This window comes from Corvus kubaryi, unplaced genomic scaffold (assembly GCF_017639235.1).
Source record: "Corvus kubaryi isolate FWS band 111438036 unplaced genomic scaffold, C.kubaryi_AGA036_p1.0 37398, whole genome shotgun sequence".
NCBI lineage: Eukaryota > Metazoa > Chordata > Aves > Passeriformes > Corvidae > Corvus > Corvus kubaryi.
This window is the reverse complement of record NW_024581137.1, coordinates 1,569,626-1,585,825: the sequence shown is the minus strand read 5'-3', so window position 1 is coordinate 1,585,825 and position 16,200 is coordinate 1,569,626. Positions and strand designations below refer to the sequence as shown.

Sequence of the window (16,200 nt, the reverse complement as noted above, 5' to 3'; positions counted from 1 at the left end):
GAAGGGAAGGGAAGGGAAGGGAAGGGAAGGGAAGGGAAGGGAAGGGAGTCTGGAGGTAGTAGAAGATGTGGTATGCAACACTCAGTCATAACTCAAGAAATGTTTCTGCACCGGTTCCAGTGAAATTCACTGGAAAATGGTAAAAAAAACCAAACAGGTTTGTTCAGAGGGTCTTAGGCTGGGTGGTTAGGCAAAGGGGAGTAAAAGATTGACTTGTGAGAGATTGTCTTGCGCACATTGGGGTTGATAAGAGAGGACAGGTGGGCAGCCATTCAATGATCATGAGTGAGACAGGCATAGAGGGACAAGAGCCATGTGCCCCACGTGTGGAAAAGTTTGCTCCCACTTTCAGTGGTTTGGTTGTCACTGCTCCAGTCTCTGCTGTTTTCAAGTCCTCATGAATTTGTGATGCTTTTATGGCAGGTGCTAAAGCAAACAGAGATTCCTGGGGACTGCGCAGTTCAGTACGCTTAAAAGGAGAAAAGGGAGACAGAGGTGCTCCAGGACCACCAGGTACACTAAATCTGTAACACTAGGGATATGTCACTGGCAGCCTGTGTAGGAATATATGTTTAACTTCAAAAGCAATTCAGCAAGATACTTGAATATTTATCTCTGCAGCCTTACCTGCCTAAAGATTTACGCCTGTGTTCCTTGATGAACTAACACACAGAACAGCAAAGCCCAGAATATTATCCAAAATGACTTCTGAAAAGACAGCCTGCACATTTGTGAGCATTAGGAATGTGTTAAGTACAAGAATAGATATTGAAATGTAAGTGGCTGGTCCGATATTTTTTGACATTTTAGAAGGATATCATGAGCACTTCCTGAGATATCATTTTGTTGTCAATCTTTCTGAGCCAATTGGGCTAAAATCCAGTGCTTCACATTTCAGGGTAACACACCTGTGCATTCTGAGTTTCAGGCAGTCAGTTGTTGGTGATAGTCCCGCTTCTAACAGGTGATAGAAATAGATGATTTCCAGTTCAACTAATTTTTAATATTTTCTGCTGTATTTGTGAATAAACTCTTTGAAAAGAGTTACAGAAGTAAGCATCTGTTTGAAAATACTGTGATTACGAACTCTTCATTTTCTGTACATTTTTTGAAATCTCATATACTGAGATAAGGCTTTGATCAGTGCCAGAAATCATTTGAAATAGAAAATGCAGTATATTGAATTACTGTTGTGTGAGAAATGAGACAACTCTTAAAAAAAATTAATTTATTGAAAACAGAAAAATTGAAAAATTACAGAAATTAGAAAAACATAAAAATTTGGGATCCTATGGTTCAGTAGATGGTATGCCCCGGGAGCACAGGGATTTGAGATCTTTTGGCTGAGACAGCACTAGACCTCAGGTAGAGAAAAAGAACTTGCAGTGCTGGGCTAGCTTTTGGCTGGTCCAAAAGTAAAACAATTACTAAAGGCTCCTTAAAAGGAGTAAGGCTTTGAATGCCCAGCACCGACGTCTACCACAGCTAGCCTGCAGAGAGAGAGAGGGGAAAGAGGCCCCGCCTCTCTGCATCGTTGTTTTTATAGTGTCTTTGCTCCGCCCCCAGTCTGCCCACAGCCCGCCCCTTCGGTTTAAAGCGATTGGTGCTCTCCCTTTGATAGATCATCTCTGTCCACCATGGCTCATCGTTGTCAGAGGGGTGGTATTAGTTGAGATAAGGGAGCTGAAATGCCTTCATTAAAATTCAGGTATTCAGGTTGCCGTGGAGCTTGCCTGCAGAGTAATGGCTCTGTGGCTAAAAATAGCTGCTGGCTGTTAGAACTGGGGTTTTTGGCCTTGGAACCAGAGAACAAGTAAAAACACCTAAAAAAAAGTATTAAAATACATCCAACGCATCTTAAAACACTTGTAAAAGTATACAGTAAACACAGGAAAGGTAACTCTTATGGTGTACAGGTGGTTTGAAGTTTGAAAGGAGAGCATTAAGTTGGCGATTTTTAACTGGGCAATTTTTAACTGGGAAGGATGCAACTTTCTTAATAAACCACTTTGAACAATTGAAAACACTGATAATGGAACTTGGTTTTTGTACCTGGGCTGATGGGTTAATTTTAAGATTCAATTTAAAAATATTTAACTCGAAATTAATTAATTAAAGCACTTAATATGCAAAGACCAAGCACAAATAGGGATTTCGTGTATGACAGTTGCTATAACATATTTATAATAATTTTCCTTTAATGCATTGATAATAACTATATAATCCCCATATAATAACTATATTAACTCCTCACTGTATCTACATGGATATTTCTGTCTTTGTTCCAAAGACATAGTTCTGTTGACTGAAGATGGTATCTTGGTTATTTTGAAGACAACATCTGTTTGTTGTAATAAAATCAATTTTCCTGTCTTGTCCTCATTAATTTTTATTCTGACACAACACCTTAAAATAAGCCATTAGCCATTTCCAGTCATCAATAAACTTGTCAAAAGAAGAAGCAAGAAACATTCCTAAACAGAAACAAAGAAAATTTTCTCTTCTGTGCTGGCTTATCCACCACAAGCCTCTCTGTGCCTTTTCAGGTTCTGTATTGAATGTAAATTAGTATCTTAGAAGTATTTTCTTGCCTATATCAGTTGATTTCAGGTGCTTCATAGGGAGAAGATTATGAGAGGATTGTGCTTATGATTTTGCTGTAAAACTGCAGCTAGGATGGCAAAAATAATGCAAGAATTCTGGTTAAACAGAAAACTCAATTCACTTTTCTACTAAAATAACAGCGATTCATTCATTTGCCAAGAAAATCCAATAGATTGACTGGCTCCAACGTTTTGTGAAGTTGAAGCATGTTGACTAAGACCAATTCTGTTGCTGCTCTAAAAAAATTCCTGTTTGGTTTTTTGCTTAATGATGTAGTTGCTAAAATAGTCTTTCATACAAATCAGTTCTCTAGTTTTCACAGGTGTCTGCATAACCACTGACGGGGAAAATTTACAAGCCAGTAGTTGCATAATTAAAGTACAGGAATTTTTCAAAAAAGCTTTTCTAAGGGGCAGGCGGCTGAAATTCTTTCCGCTATATCTGTTGAGTTCCAGCAACCAGAAAAGCTTTCTGAACCATGGTATTTGTCCATATAGTGGATTTATTTTTGTTTCTCACAAAATGTCACCTCTCCAACCTTATAAGCAGGGTCTATTAATTGATAACATGCAAAAATATGAAGCCAGAACAAAACGTGTGAGAGCAAACTCAGCAGACCTGGGCTACATGTACCTTATTCAGACCTGGACCACTTGCTGGTCATTCTAGAAAGGCCTCAGATAGTCCTCAGTGCAGAGGTTAATACTAAGCAACATCTGAGAAGAACACCCGACATTCCATTCCAGCTGTCCATTCCCTTCCCCTCACAAGGATCAAGGAGATGACTGCTGCAAGCTGTAATTGGTAGGGTTGGAATAAAATCCAAATATGTGCCATAATGAGAATACATTTCTGTCCCACGACATCTGCTTGATTTAATTTTATCTGAGGTGGTACACTGGGAAATGAGCCCTATATCTGGTGGAGGGTTGGGCCCAAAGTTCTCAAAAATTAATCAAAACACAATTGAAGGAAATGCATTGAACTGTTATGGGAAGCTGAAAAATAGTTTTTTTCCCAAATGTGTACCAAGCAGATAGTATTTGAAGGCTTTTTGAACCTTTTATGCTGGCTTGATGGCTTTGGCTGACCAACATTGGCAGACAACGCAGGTGGTGTAACAATTGAATCTGATGTTGGTTTTCATGGCAGAAAAATGTCAAGGAAGAGTTATTATACAATTGGCAGCACAGCAGCAACACTTTTCTCTTTTTCTCTTGTTAGCTCTGGCACTGTCTTTGCAAGAAAGATCACACATCTACTGATGGATCACCCCACTACCAGTAAAACATATGAAAAGCTTCTCTTTTACCGTGGCTTCCATCAAAGGCGTTAACTTGGATGCTTCTCTTTCACCCCTCTTCCCAGCTGCTATGTTTTCAGAAAACTGGGAATTTTTCCTATTTGAGCCTTCTTTGCTTCTAATTTTTCTGAAATCCCAATCAGATTCAGAAGTTATTAAGGTGGAGGAGTGACAGACAAGATAGGGCACAGACAAGATAGGATGTGTAAGTCTTGCTTTGTTAGGAAGCCAAACTAAAAGTATCTGTTTGATCTAAAGGTTAATGCCATTATTGTAAATAGTTTTCCTTTAAACTCCTAAACCAGTAATACCCTCAGCAGTGCTTTTAAAAGGAAAATTACAGATAATTATTGTGCTTTACTGTATTTTCTTCATTTTTCAGGTCTACCTCTGCCTCCATCATATTTCAGCCACTTTATTAATAGCATAAAGGTAATTATATCCCATTTGTGTCTGAGTTCTGTTAAGCTTTTTTTAAAGTGTACTTTGCTATAAATTAAGCACAAACCTATGCAACATGGTGAAATACGCAAATATAAGAGCATCAGCAAATACAAGTTACATTAATTTCTTGAACTCCAGCTGCATAGGCAAGTTTTTTACAAGTGTAGAGATAGCAGTTGTCAGAGGTCTATAAAGATTACTTTTGAGAGAAACTTTATTACTGAGGCTTTTTACCTTCCTAGTGGTATTAAAGTGAGTCATAATTCACTGTTACCTAACATATCTGCCTTAAATGAATGCTTTTGTTTCCATGCCAGCTCAGGTAAAAGACATCCATTATCTAAAGGGCTTCTAGAACACTAGGTGAGGGGAAAGGGGAGTGAAAATAGCTTCCGTGTCATGTTATTTATCTTTTAAGCACACTGAATGAAATTAAATTATGGAAACTACTTTTCCTGGAAGCTCTTACAATGAAGTATACCCATACTTTGATTTGTTTGGTCTCTCTCTGTTCCATTATTCTCTTGACCACTTCAAGTGACAATAAATAATAACAATCTAATATTATTTTAAATGTTTTTAAGTGAATAAGACTCTTTATCAGTAGAAAAACTGAAAAAAAATTGAATCAAGTTCTCATTTAAAGATGCTGCCAAAAGTGTTGTGCTGATAGAGTCTTGGAAGGACTCTTAGAGCTGCCTGGTTTTAGGATTTTGTTTCTGCTTGGCAGAGTACACCCAAGTTATTCTGATGGCATAAAGTGTCTTGTGTATCAGCGAAGCTGATATGGTTTCTTCGACCTTATAATGTAATGTCTGTAGCTTTACAGATTTAGCTGTCAAGAACTCATTTTTCGTCTAGTCCTTCAATTCCCCAAAATGGCCTGGCATAAAGAAACCTTTTGAGTCATCTAAAAGACTAAAAGTCCTCTGGCTGTCTGCAGATACCTGCCATTCTTGCTTTGCCCTTTGCCTCTTCTATCCACAGGTTTATTTCTCAGAAACATGAAAAAGGTAGACCAAAAAAAAAAGAAAAATTGAAGGGGGGAAAAAGCAGACAAACAGAAAAAAATAATGTGAGGAGGAATGTGTAAATGCTGTGGCTCATCTTGCACAGACACATAATAATATAGTACGTAAATGTTTCTTCTTACCTATTGCTCTGCTTCCCAAACTAACTGATAATCAGTGATGCAGAGCAGAAGACATGCAGTTAAAAGTGTCTACAGTTCTGTGTGGTGTCTCTTCTGTTATCCTGGTACACATCCCCATCCTGCTCTGTTCATTTTTTCACATACTTTCAAATAGCTGCCCAATCGATGACAATCTTGCTTTGCTTTTTCCTTGGTGATGGAGGAAAGCACAAAGCCAGGCTTTTATGCTCCCTCCAACTCTCTCTTTGCCTCCAGCTACAGCGCTGAACAAGGTTTTGCTGGGCAGAATAGCAGGAAACAGCAACAGAGGCATTTTCTCTGCCTCCACCTAATCACACCTCCCCTAGCCTTTGCCCTGAGAGAGCCTTGCAGCCTCAATAGAGAAAGCATTCCTTTTTCATCCCATATCACAGAAGAAGAAAGTGATGTTAAAAACATTTCAAGCAGGTGTTTTCTTTATCAAACTCAGAGATTTCATGTAAATTTAAAAGTTCAGTGCATTGTGTTCTCATTTCACTTCAGCTCAACGTTTTAAAATGTATTTTCTTCGAAGGGTGAAAAAGGAGACAATGGAGTCACTGGTGTAAAAGGAGAAAAGGGAGAACCAAATGGCGGGTTTTTTCTAACAGGACCTCCTGGACCACCGGGAAGACCAGGATTAATTGTGAGTCATGCAAGTTGTAGAATGGGAATATTTGTCACTACCCACTTAGAATTAATTTAGAAGACACTAAAAAGAGACAAACATCAGGATTGCTAGGAACTATATAAAAACTTACATGTTAAGCATTAAGTGAATAGGAGAGAACTGCATTGAGCATAAACATGGACACTTCACTGTTGTGCATAGAATTGCTCTGCTATGAAATACTGATGTAATGTTGTGCTCAGCTGTCTCATATATCTACACTGGTATGTAGACCATTCTATTAATAGCATTACAAATCAAAGCATCTTATATAGTTTGTGATGCTACTACTTGCACCCCCGTAAATACCAAAATAGGCCATATAAAGTTAGTCAGAGGCTGACTTGAAAGTTACTGGCCATCTAAATAATTAATCCTATTTTCCTAGTAATCCAAAAACATGAATGAAGAGACCAGTGTGTAGCCATCTGGATCATTTCTATAAAATTCAGCCACTCTCTACTATCTACCTTTTAATTTTATCTTCTGGCAATTGCCACCACAGCTGCTTTGGAATAAAATGCACTAATTCTTTGGAAACAAGTTTATCCCTGACATCTGGCAACAAATATGTGCATTGCATTCCTGTATTGCCATTTCTGTGTCAAGAACCATGAATGAGTGGGCCACAGCTGAGGATGAAGTGTCAGGTTAGCAAGACCACCCTCAAAAATCCCCCTGGTTCTATTCCACATTGCTGAGAACCATGTCCCTGTTCAGAAACTGTTCTACTGGCAAGAAGGAGCTGAACAGCACAGCTGAGCTCCAAGGTCCAATGTTCCATGTCTGAAGGATGGTGTGAGCATGGGGAGCACAAGCCCTCCTCAGTCAGGCTGAGGACACGCTGCTAAACTGGAAATGAAGAGAGTTGGAGCCTTTTTATTCTGCAAGTCTGGCAGCTGGAGAGGTTAAGGGCTAACGTGATCACAGGAGGGAGAAGACAGCACTCGTCATGAGGTGTACACCCTGCACAGACACATTTCACATTAAAGTTTTCCACAAACTCTCTGAGCCCATCAAAGCAAGCAGTCTCAGCGTGAGCAGAGTAGAGATCCAGGACTTTGAGAGCACTGTTGAGAGTTTTGCAGCTATCAGCTGCTCAGGGATAGGTATGAGAATTTGCAGAAAGCTTTCTGAAATTTAAATCCTTGACTTTAATTCAATATGTGGTTAAATTTTCCTTTTCCATTATACCCATGCCTCCTTGGAGAAAATTACAGACTCATGTCTAAATGGCAGTGTAATGGCAGGCATTTGGTAAATGTTGCCACCAGAGATGATGGCCCTGCAGCAGTGAAACCAATACATTCAAGGAAATACTTTTCATCACTGGCAGGGACCAAAAGGGGACTCAGTTGTCGGACCCAGAGGACCTCCAGGGTTACCTGGCCTACCTGGCTTACCAGGTTATGGAAAAATTGGACCTCCTGGCCCACCTGGACCACCTGGACCACCAGGCCCCCCTGCAATATATGGCTCAGGTGAGCTTTTCCCTGCATAGGTGAGTGTACAGCCATGTGCGCACAACCCACACATCACCAATTCTTTCACACCTGGCAGGTTGTCCCACCTGCCCACCCTCTCTGCATATCTGAATCAGGTTGTTCCCTGCTCTCCTCCTGCCCTCCACCAATTTCTCCTGGGGTTGAGTTGGAACTAAGAGCACGAAAGGGACAATTTCTCTGCAGACAGTTTCCACTGACTAGTGCCAGGGCAGTGCTATTGCGTGAAAGATCTTGCTGTGGCTCAGAGGAAATCTGCATAGCAGAGACAGGTTACCTTGAGAAAAGCTTTGCAAAATCCATCAAATTGAGCAGCTGGCTAAATTTGGGCCAAAACACTCTTCTTGTGGGGAATGGAATTAAATCCAGCTGGTGGCCATCACAAGGGGTTTTTCTCAGGGCTCAGTATTGAGTCCAGACCTATCCAATATCAATTATCTTGGGTAGGGGATCAAATGCACCTTTTAGTGAGTTTGCCCCCAAGTTGGGCAGGAAGGTTGGTCTGCTGAAAGGTTCTACAGATGGATCTGGACAGACTGAACCAATGGGCCAAGGCCAACTGTATGAGAGTTGGCAAGGCAAAGTGCCAGGTCCTGCATTTGTGTCACAACCACCCCAGGCAGCTCCACAGGCTGGGGACAGAGTGGCTGGAAAGATGCCCAGCAGAAAAGGCCCTGGGGGTGCTGATTGGCTGCTGTTGAACATGAGCCAGCAGTGCCCAGGTGGCCAAGAAGGCCAGTGGTATCCTGGCCTGTATCAGCAGTAGTGTGGCCAGCAAGACCAGGGCAGTGATCAACCCTGTACCTGGCACTGGTGAGGCCACACCTCGAGTGCTGTGTCCAGTTCTGGGCCCCTCACTACAAGATCAACATTGAGGTGATGGAGTGTGTCCAGAGAAGGGCAACAAAGCTGGGGAAGGGTCTGGAGCACAAGTCCGATGAGGAGTGGCTGAGGGAGCTGGGGGTGTTTAGTCTGGAGAACAGGAGACTCGGGAGACCTTAGCACTCTACAAAAGCCTAAAAGGAGGATGTAGCCAGGTGGGACAGTCTCTTCTCCCAGGCAACAAACAACAGTAATAGAGGAAATGGCCTCAAGTTGTACCAGGGGAAGTTTAGACTGGATATTAGAAATTTTTTTTCACCTAAAGGATTGCCACTGGAGCAGGCTGCCCAGGGAAGTGGTTAAGTCACCATCCCTGGAAGTGTAACCATGGCACTTAGGGACATGTTTTAGTAGTAGACTTTGCAGTGCTGGGTGTCACTGATGATCTTAAGGGTCTTTTCCAACCCAAGTGCTTCTCTCATTCTCTGATCAAAGGGCAGTACCCATGGTAGAGTTTAGGTCTAGAATGAGACTGCTGGAGAACTGCTCCTGAAAACTAGTTGCTATGCAAATGCTGAATAGAAATGAAACTTTAGGTTGCTTACTCTGCCTTTAATGGTTTTCAACTTACTGGGTTAGAAAAGGAGCAAAATGTGCCACAAATAGTCACATCAAGAAGGAATTTTGAAAACAAGGTGACATCAAAGGGAGTATGTGGCTAGAAATCAAGTGTCACTGTTCAAGACATTTGTGCTTTTGACTCCTTTTGGGTCACAAGTTTCCTAGTGACAAGCCTCATACTGTTAATGTCCAGCCTTGGGTTCTGGTGGATGGGGTCCTGGGCTCCTCTGACATTACTTGGCAGGTATGCCTGAGAAAATGACTGATTCCTCCCTCTAGGAACTGTGACCAGCATGGCAATCCAGCCAGGTAAAACCAGAGGAGACCATTCCTTAATCTCATCTGAAGATGGTTTACTAGCAGAAAGGGAGTAACACAGATCTGTTCTTCCTAAAGTTTCAACAGGTCTAGCAAATACAGATCTCTGTTCCTGAGAACTAACAATTAGCCTGTTTTACCATAAGAGCTGTACCTCCAGTATACTAGTTTGGGGAGAAAATATCTCTGTCTTCAATTTGCTCTCTCCAGGTATTTCTTGAACCTGGTCAGCCTTGTTTATACAGCAGGTGAGATTTCCAATCTGTCATCCAGTCAATATTATTAAATTAGTGTCTATCAGAAGTATTCATCCTCTGAATAATATTTGAGAAAGAAAAAATTCTTAATATGTTCAACATTGGAACATAGGTTTTATGTGAATCAGCCCCTGATCATCACGATATGGACAGATCCACAGCATCCATGAAGGTCATAAAGGTCTTCGGGCCTTTTCCTGTGTAATTTATATTAAGCACTTCTGGATATTAGCTAAGAGACCCAGTCAGACAAAACAAATTATTAGTAGTATTTCATCCCTATACTTTCATTTATGCTCTCTGCCATTAGTCTTCATCATCCTCCTACACATTATGCTCTTTGCTTTGTAAAAAGGTTCTTTAGGCAACGCACATTTTACTAAATGTTAAGAACAGATGCTTATTTATTTCCTATCTTCAAGGCTCAGTTATCTCTTTTAAAGCTATTACTATCTAAAATTATGAAGTTCACATACTGTAGTATGGGGTTCACATATTGTAATATGGGGAAAGAGGAATAGCTTATCTGCAGGTAAATAGCTCTAAACACTTCTGAGAACTGGCCCCCTTCCCCCTGCCATTGGCATGAAGGACCTGCTCTGGAGTATCCTTGCAAATGCCTCAGCACATAGATTCTACAGTTTGTAAAAGGTGATTTCAAGGCTCCTCTGGGTTTCACAAAAACCAACAAGCGAGGTCCTTGCGTAGAAGCTCCTTCTTACAAACAGCTTCAAAGGTCCATTACCATGCCATGCACTTGCACAAAATGCATGCTTTCAGTCTTCCATATCTTTGAATCTTTCCTGCCTTAAAAGAAAGAAGTTTTTACTCCAGAAAATGGCTCAAGGAGAAGAAATTTACTTTTGGAGTAGACACAGATAGTAGGTGGTGTGGACTACATTCTTAGAAGTCCAAGTTCATACCCTCGAAGAATTCTTCTTCACTTTGAAACATAAGCTAAGCTTACACATGAATTTTTCATCTAAGGAAAAGTAAATTTTTATTTGCCTTTAGAGCAAAAGATGTAATTACTCCCTCAAAGCTTATATGGGCAGGAGCAAAAAGTTCTTCCTCTTCCACATGCAGAAGAACTAGCCAGCAGAAGAGCATTCTGGTCAGCTTAAGTGGGTCTGGTTCTTCATTTGCAGTTTCTACAACAGATTGCAATCTGTGGGCCTTAACATCCCAAAACAACAGAGAAAAGACTGTTTCATCATTGCTTCTAAAAAAATCCTTAGAATGTATTTTCTATAGTTGACTTGAGCTATTCAGGACACGACTATGGCTATTTAAAACTTCCACTGCTCCTGGACACCACCACTAAGTTCTTTCTTTATGTCACTCACATTTTTTCTCAAAAAAGATGACCTTCAGCATGTATTGTATGCTTATTTTATTTTAGCAGCTGCAATGCCTGGGCCACCAGGTCCTCCTGGAGAGCCAGGGTCACCTGCCACCAGGAATCTGGTAAGAGAGCAAAATAAGGAAGTTTGCTATAGAAAATTTTCTTCAAGACTTTTGGTGGTCACTGGTAGCACTGAAAGAGGAGAGAAAGTTCCATCCTGTGTTTCTATTTATTACAATGTTTTATAAACCACATAATTTTGAGATGCAAACTGTAGATTTCCCTAGAAAATCTAAAAATCATTGTGCCAGAGAATATCTGTAATTTTTTTTCCTTTTCTTACATTATGAAACAAATCAAAATTGGATCCAAGATATCCATGAAGAAAAAAAAAACAGCTAAGACAGAAGTCTTAGTAATTTCTAAATTAAGAATTCATAGTTTCTGGGGGAAAAAAACCAACTAAACAAACAAACAAACCACCCCAAAAAACCCCTATTCAAGCTAGCAGAGGGCATTCATTGCAATTCTCAGGGGAGAAACAAATGTTCAAAGACTTGTGCCCCAGGACCGAAGACTGTAGTTGCAGGCTGGGAGCTACTCTCTCAGATAGAAGGTCCAAGCTTACTTAGGTCAAAACTAAGATTAAAAAAATGTACAAATCTATAGTAGGGTCTGCATTATTCATAAAGTACTAATATGCTTTCTGACAATGAGGAAATGAGAAAAAAAATGTGGAAGAATTTACACTTTCCTGAAACTTGCCCCAATTTTAACCTACTGTAGTTCTCTTCTGAACTCTGCCATTTTGACCTAGGATGCTAAATTGTAGCAGTGCAATGATCTTCACTCTGCACAAAATTTGTACAAAATTGCTCTAGTTCTACTAGAATCCACAGAATGATGATGCTGGTATGCCAAAGTAGCAAGATACTTATATTACTGAATATGAATCCCTTATGGATTAAATTACATAAAACTGACATTATGAGCATTTCCTGCAGAAGAGGTCTTGACATTTATGTGTCCAAATGAGACTACTTAACTTGCAAAATGTTTTGTGTGTCTGATGAAGTATGTTTCATTTTCCTATTTGACAGGTTACGACGTTCCAAAACATTGAGGGTATGTTGGAAAAAGTTCACTATGTAGCAGAAGGTACACTAATCTATCTGAGGGAAACCAGTGAGGTTTTTATCCGTGTTCGAAATGGATGGAGAAAATTGCAGGTACTACTGCACTACATCCTAATCTTTTCCAACTCCCTTCCTCACAATGAAACTGAGGGAGATATTTTTACAGAGGAGGAGAAGTGTGGGTGCAACTCCTTTTTTTGAGTTCAGAAGCTCCTGGTGATATGGTTTTGTTCTACTCTCCTTTTTGGTTCTTTCAGCTTGGTGAGCTAATTCCTATCCCTGCTGACAGTCTTCCTCCTCCAGCCATATCAAGCCATGTAAGTACAAAATATTGGACCATAAAAAACTGAGTCTAGATGCATGATACACTTGGCAGAAGTTGTATGCAGATCTCTGCACAATGTGATTTTCCACTGAGATTTGTCAGTTCGAAATAAGCATCCTACCACTACATAAGCTTGCAAATTGATTTGCTTGGACAGTCATCTGTTTCCTGTATCTTCTGAGACTCCAAACACTATGGAGACAAAGCCACATTTACAAAAAGCAGAACAAGTAAGTTGCCCACAAAAAACCAAAAGAAACCAAACAAACAAAAACACAATGAACAAACAAAACCAAACAAAACAAAAAAAAAGGAAAAAAAACCAACACCACCAAAAAAAAAAAAAAAAGCAAAACCAGAAGAGAACAAACAAACGAAAAACAAACAAACAAAAAATCACAAACCCACAGAATTCTGTTTCATAATCCTGGAATCAGTCATATCAAGCCCTGATTCCCTTCAAGATTTTCTTTGAAAGGTTATAGTCCTGTATTCAGAGTACCATAATCATCACCTGAATGTAGCTTACCCTGCAGCATGCAGAGGGTGTACTCTAAAGCCTCAATTGTTAGTTTGGACCCGACCCCATTCTGCAAGTTATTGTACCAACCTGCATGTGAACATGCTGTCTGTCCCAAAAAATTGCAGGAGAATGAAAACCAAGAAGTGACAAAGGGAATAGAGAAAGGTTTTGTTGATGACAGGTTAATTTGTCTGCTGAGAAAATGAAAGGGCAAGAGAGTGCTTGGAAGGAGCAGTGAGAAGGAAGACGGCCAGAAAGAAATAAAAAACAGTTAGAGTAGGTCAAGAAGAAATTCACCTAGCACACTGGCAAAATGTCTAGACCTCATGTTATCAGAAGTTGTCTGCAGCCTCCAGTTGACACCACTTGAGTTTCCCATCTGCTACAGCTGGTGGCTTGTTACTCATACTTGCCATAACTAGGGAAGAAAACTTTGCTTCTCCCAAAACAATTAACCGCGTTGAGAAGTGTTTCCACCCATTACATTTTCTGTTTTCACATCCTCCTTACCCTTTCAGTTTTGATTTTCCTCAACTGCTCTTCTGCTCCTACCAAGAGCAGACTGCTTTCATGCAGGACTCCAGTGATGCAGTGATTAAATTTTATTTTAAAAATTACTGAGTGTCTAAAATTCTGATTTTTTTTTTGCTTGTGTTCAAATAACAGGGATTTCAGTCTATTCCAGCACTGAGACCAATATCAAATATGAACAATGGAAAACCAGCAGTAAGTATGAGATCTGTATTGCAGCTGCAGAGCTGTGCTTTGTAATGTGATAGTTTGCATCTTGAGGGACAGCTGTGATATTTGCTCTTCAAACTCAGAGATTTTACTTCAGAAATTTACAAATACACTTCTTTAACTTGTTTAGACATCTCAGACACAATTTGAAATTCTTCCCTCCAGATCTGTTTTCATCATCCCATCTCAAAGAAAAAAAATCCTGACTCTGAGTTAGGAATACCTCTTCACTTAGTGATTGAATCTACAACACAGAGTAACTTCTAAGCTAAGAATAGTGTAACAATTAAATAATTAAAATATTCATTACAATATTTTCAAACTTCATGGTGCTGCTTGGCCTAGATAGACACTTTAGAACCTAAGCCTTTATTTAAAAGACTTTAAAATATTTAGACAAAGAAAGCAAGGTAACTGAGTTATATCTAAAAAATTAAACCAAAGAGAAAAAAAAAAGCAAGAATGTAAATTAGTTCATGCATCTGTGCTGCTTGACCTAAGCATGCATCTTCTTGTATTTTTAAATGGTATCTAGTCACTTCTTACTACTTTTTTCAATGTTTGTAGGATTTGGGATTTTGTTCATGTGAAAACTCCAAGACTTTCGATTAAAAATATTAGCTGCTTTTAAAAGATTTTTATTTTTAGGAGTATATAATCTTCATGGTTTCCTTAATGTTGAAAGATAAATTGGTATATCTCCTAAGGGTTTCATGGCTCTGAGAAATGTAATGTTATGGCAACAAATAACTTTCATACCTGTTATGAAGGGTACATGTTCTGTACCGGCAGGAGGAGAGGGCACAGTTTTATTTCCAATATATGTCTTCCTAGTGTCATAAACTTTTTCTAAAATGTTGCCTTTTCTTCTTTTTTCTTCCAGTTACATCTGGTGGCTTTGAACTTCCCACTGTCTGGTGACATGCGAGCAGATTTTCAGTGTTTTCGGCAGGCCCAGCTTGCGGGTTTGACATCTACCTATAGAGCCTTCCTCTCATCGCACTTGCAAGATCTGGCCACAGTTGTCAGAAAAACAGACCGACACCATTTGCCAATAGTCAATCTTCAGGTAAAAATGGGTACTCAGCGCTTGCTTTTTTAGGATAGGCTGTAGGTTCCCCAAAAATCTTGGAAAATAGCAAAGGCACCAAGTTTCAGCCCAAACTGCATTTTATAAAGAAGCAGCTTTGCTTTGTACTTCACAGTCAGATTCAAGAAACAAAAAAGTAGTGATGAAGTAGAAAACTACTGAGTTATTATGTTCTACTTTTTCGTGTGATCATAGGATAAAATACCTATTTTTCTCATTTCTAAGAAAAATGCAAATTCTGTGCTTAGGAATGATGTTGGATATATCCCAATGAAACAGAGAGGAGAGTCTAGAGCATGAGTCATTTTGTGGTCTCACATAAACAGACACACTCTCAAACTGAGGAAAACAAACCATGTCTTTGTAGCATTGGCTGGCTCCCAGAACAAGCGGCCAAAGAAACCTACAGGAATAACACATGATGCTTGGAACATGTTGAACGGATGCTGCTCTGAAGTGCATGCAAACAGAGAGCCTTGAGAGAAATTTGTGAAGACAATATTGTTTCAACTTTGACTGGAAAAACTCAAAAGCAGTTTGAGAGGAAGCCAAATGCAAAGGTTTTGCCCTGAACATTTACAACACTTTTCACAAAACTGTGACTGCAACTGAAATTCCAGTACAAGTTATGTCTGTATTTTCTCTACTGCTGCAGTAGTTATAAGCAATTTTTCAAACAATGCCTTCAGAGGAAAAGGACAGGAGATGATCAAGCTGAATTTTTGAAGCGACACTAGAACAGAGAGACAACTTTGAGGCAAAGGCACGGGCCAGAAAGCTATTTGCATAGAGATGACAGATGAGACAAGTTTGTTCAGGAACATTATGCAGAAACTGATGTGAAAGATGAAATCACAAGTGTCCTTAAGTACAGATCTAATTTTCAATTTACAGATAAGTCTATAAAGGTAGACTTGGGATTTGATGTAGATTTGGGATTAGTTTAGTTTGTAAAAGTGGCTTTGAAATTTTAACAGGGAGAAACCCTTTTCAGTAACTGGGAATCTATATTTGATGGAAATGGTGGACAATTCAACATTCACGTTCCAATATACTCCTTTGATGGGAGGAACATCATGACTGATTCATCTTGGTGAGTTTGCATTACCATTTATGTTTCATATGTTACATATAAGGGGTTTTTTTCTACTTTTACCAGATAGTAATAGAAATAGTAGCAGTATCTTGGGGTACTAGACATGATAAAAATTTCCCACTTTCTTTATGCCATTTTCTTTGCCATTTCTGATAGTCTAGAAATGGGATATCAGCTTATGTTCTTGTTGGGGTTTTAGTTTAGTCTGGTTTTTTTTTTTTTCCTGTTAAAG

General features: G+C 39.5%; 1 protein-coding gene across 3 annotated transcripts in view; it reads left to right on the top strand.

Moving 5' to 3' along the window:
• COL15A1 (collagen type XV alpha 1 chain) overlaps nucleotides 1-16,200 on the top strand; it is a 117,929-nt gene that overhangs the window by 99,609 nt on the left and 2,120 nt on the right. For all 3 annotated transcript variants that reach the window (XM_042043413.1, XM_042043415.1, XM_042043412.1), the window contains 10 exons: nucleotides 424-513; nucleotides 4,290-4,339; nucleotides 6,058-6,168; nucleotides 7,529-7,673; nucleotides 11,115-11,179; nucleotides 12,158-12,286; nucleotides 12,451-12,510; nucleotides 13,708-13,767; nucleotides 14,666-14,851; nucleotides 15,850-15,965. In XM_042043413.1, the coding sequence (XP_041899347.1) occupies nucleotides 424-513; nucleotides 4,290-4,339; nucleotides 6,058-6,168; nucleotides 7,529-7,673; nucleotides 11,115-11,179; nucleotides 12,158-12,286; nucleotides 12,451-12,510; nucleotides 13,708-13,767; nucleotides 14,666-14,851; nucleotides 15,850-15,965 (1,012 nt within the window). The remainder of the gene's footprint in view (nucleotides 1-423; nucleotides 514-4,289; nucleotides 4,340-6,057; nucleotides 6,169-7,528; nucleotides 7,674-11,114; nucleotides 11,180-12,157; nucleotides 12,287-12,450; nucleotides 12,511-13,707; nucleotides 13,768-14,665; nucleotides 14,852-15,849; nucleotides 15,966-16,200) is intronic.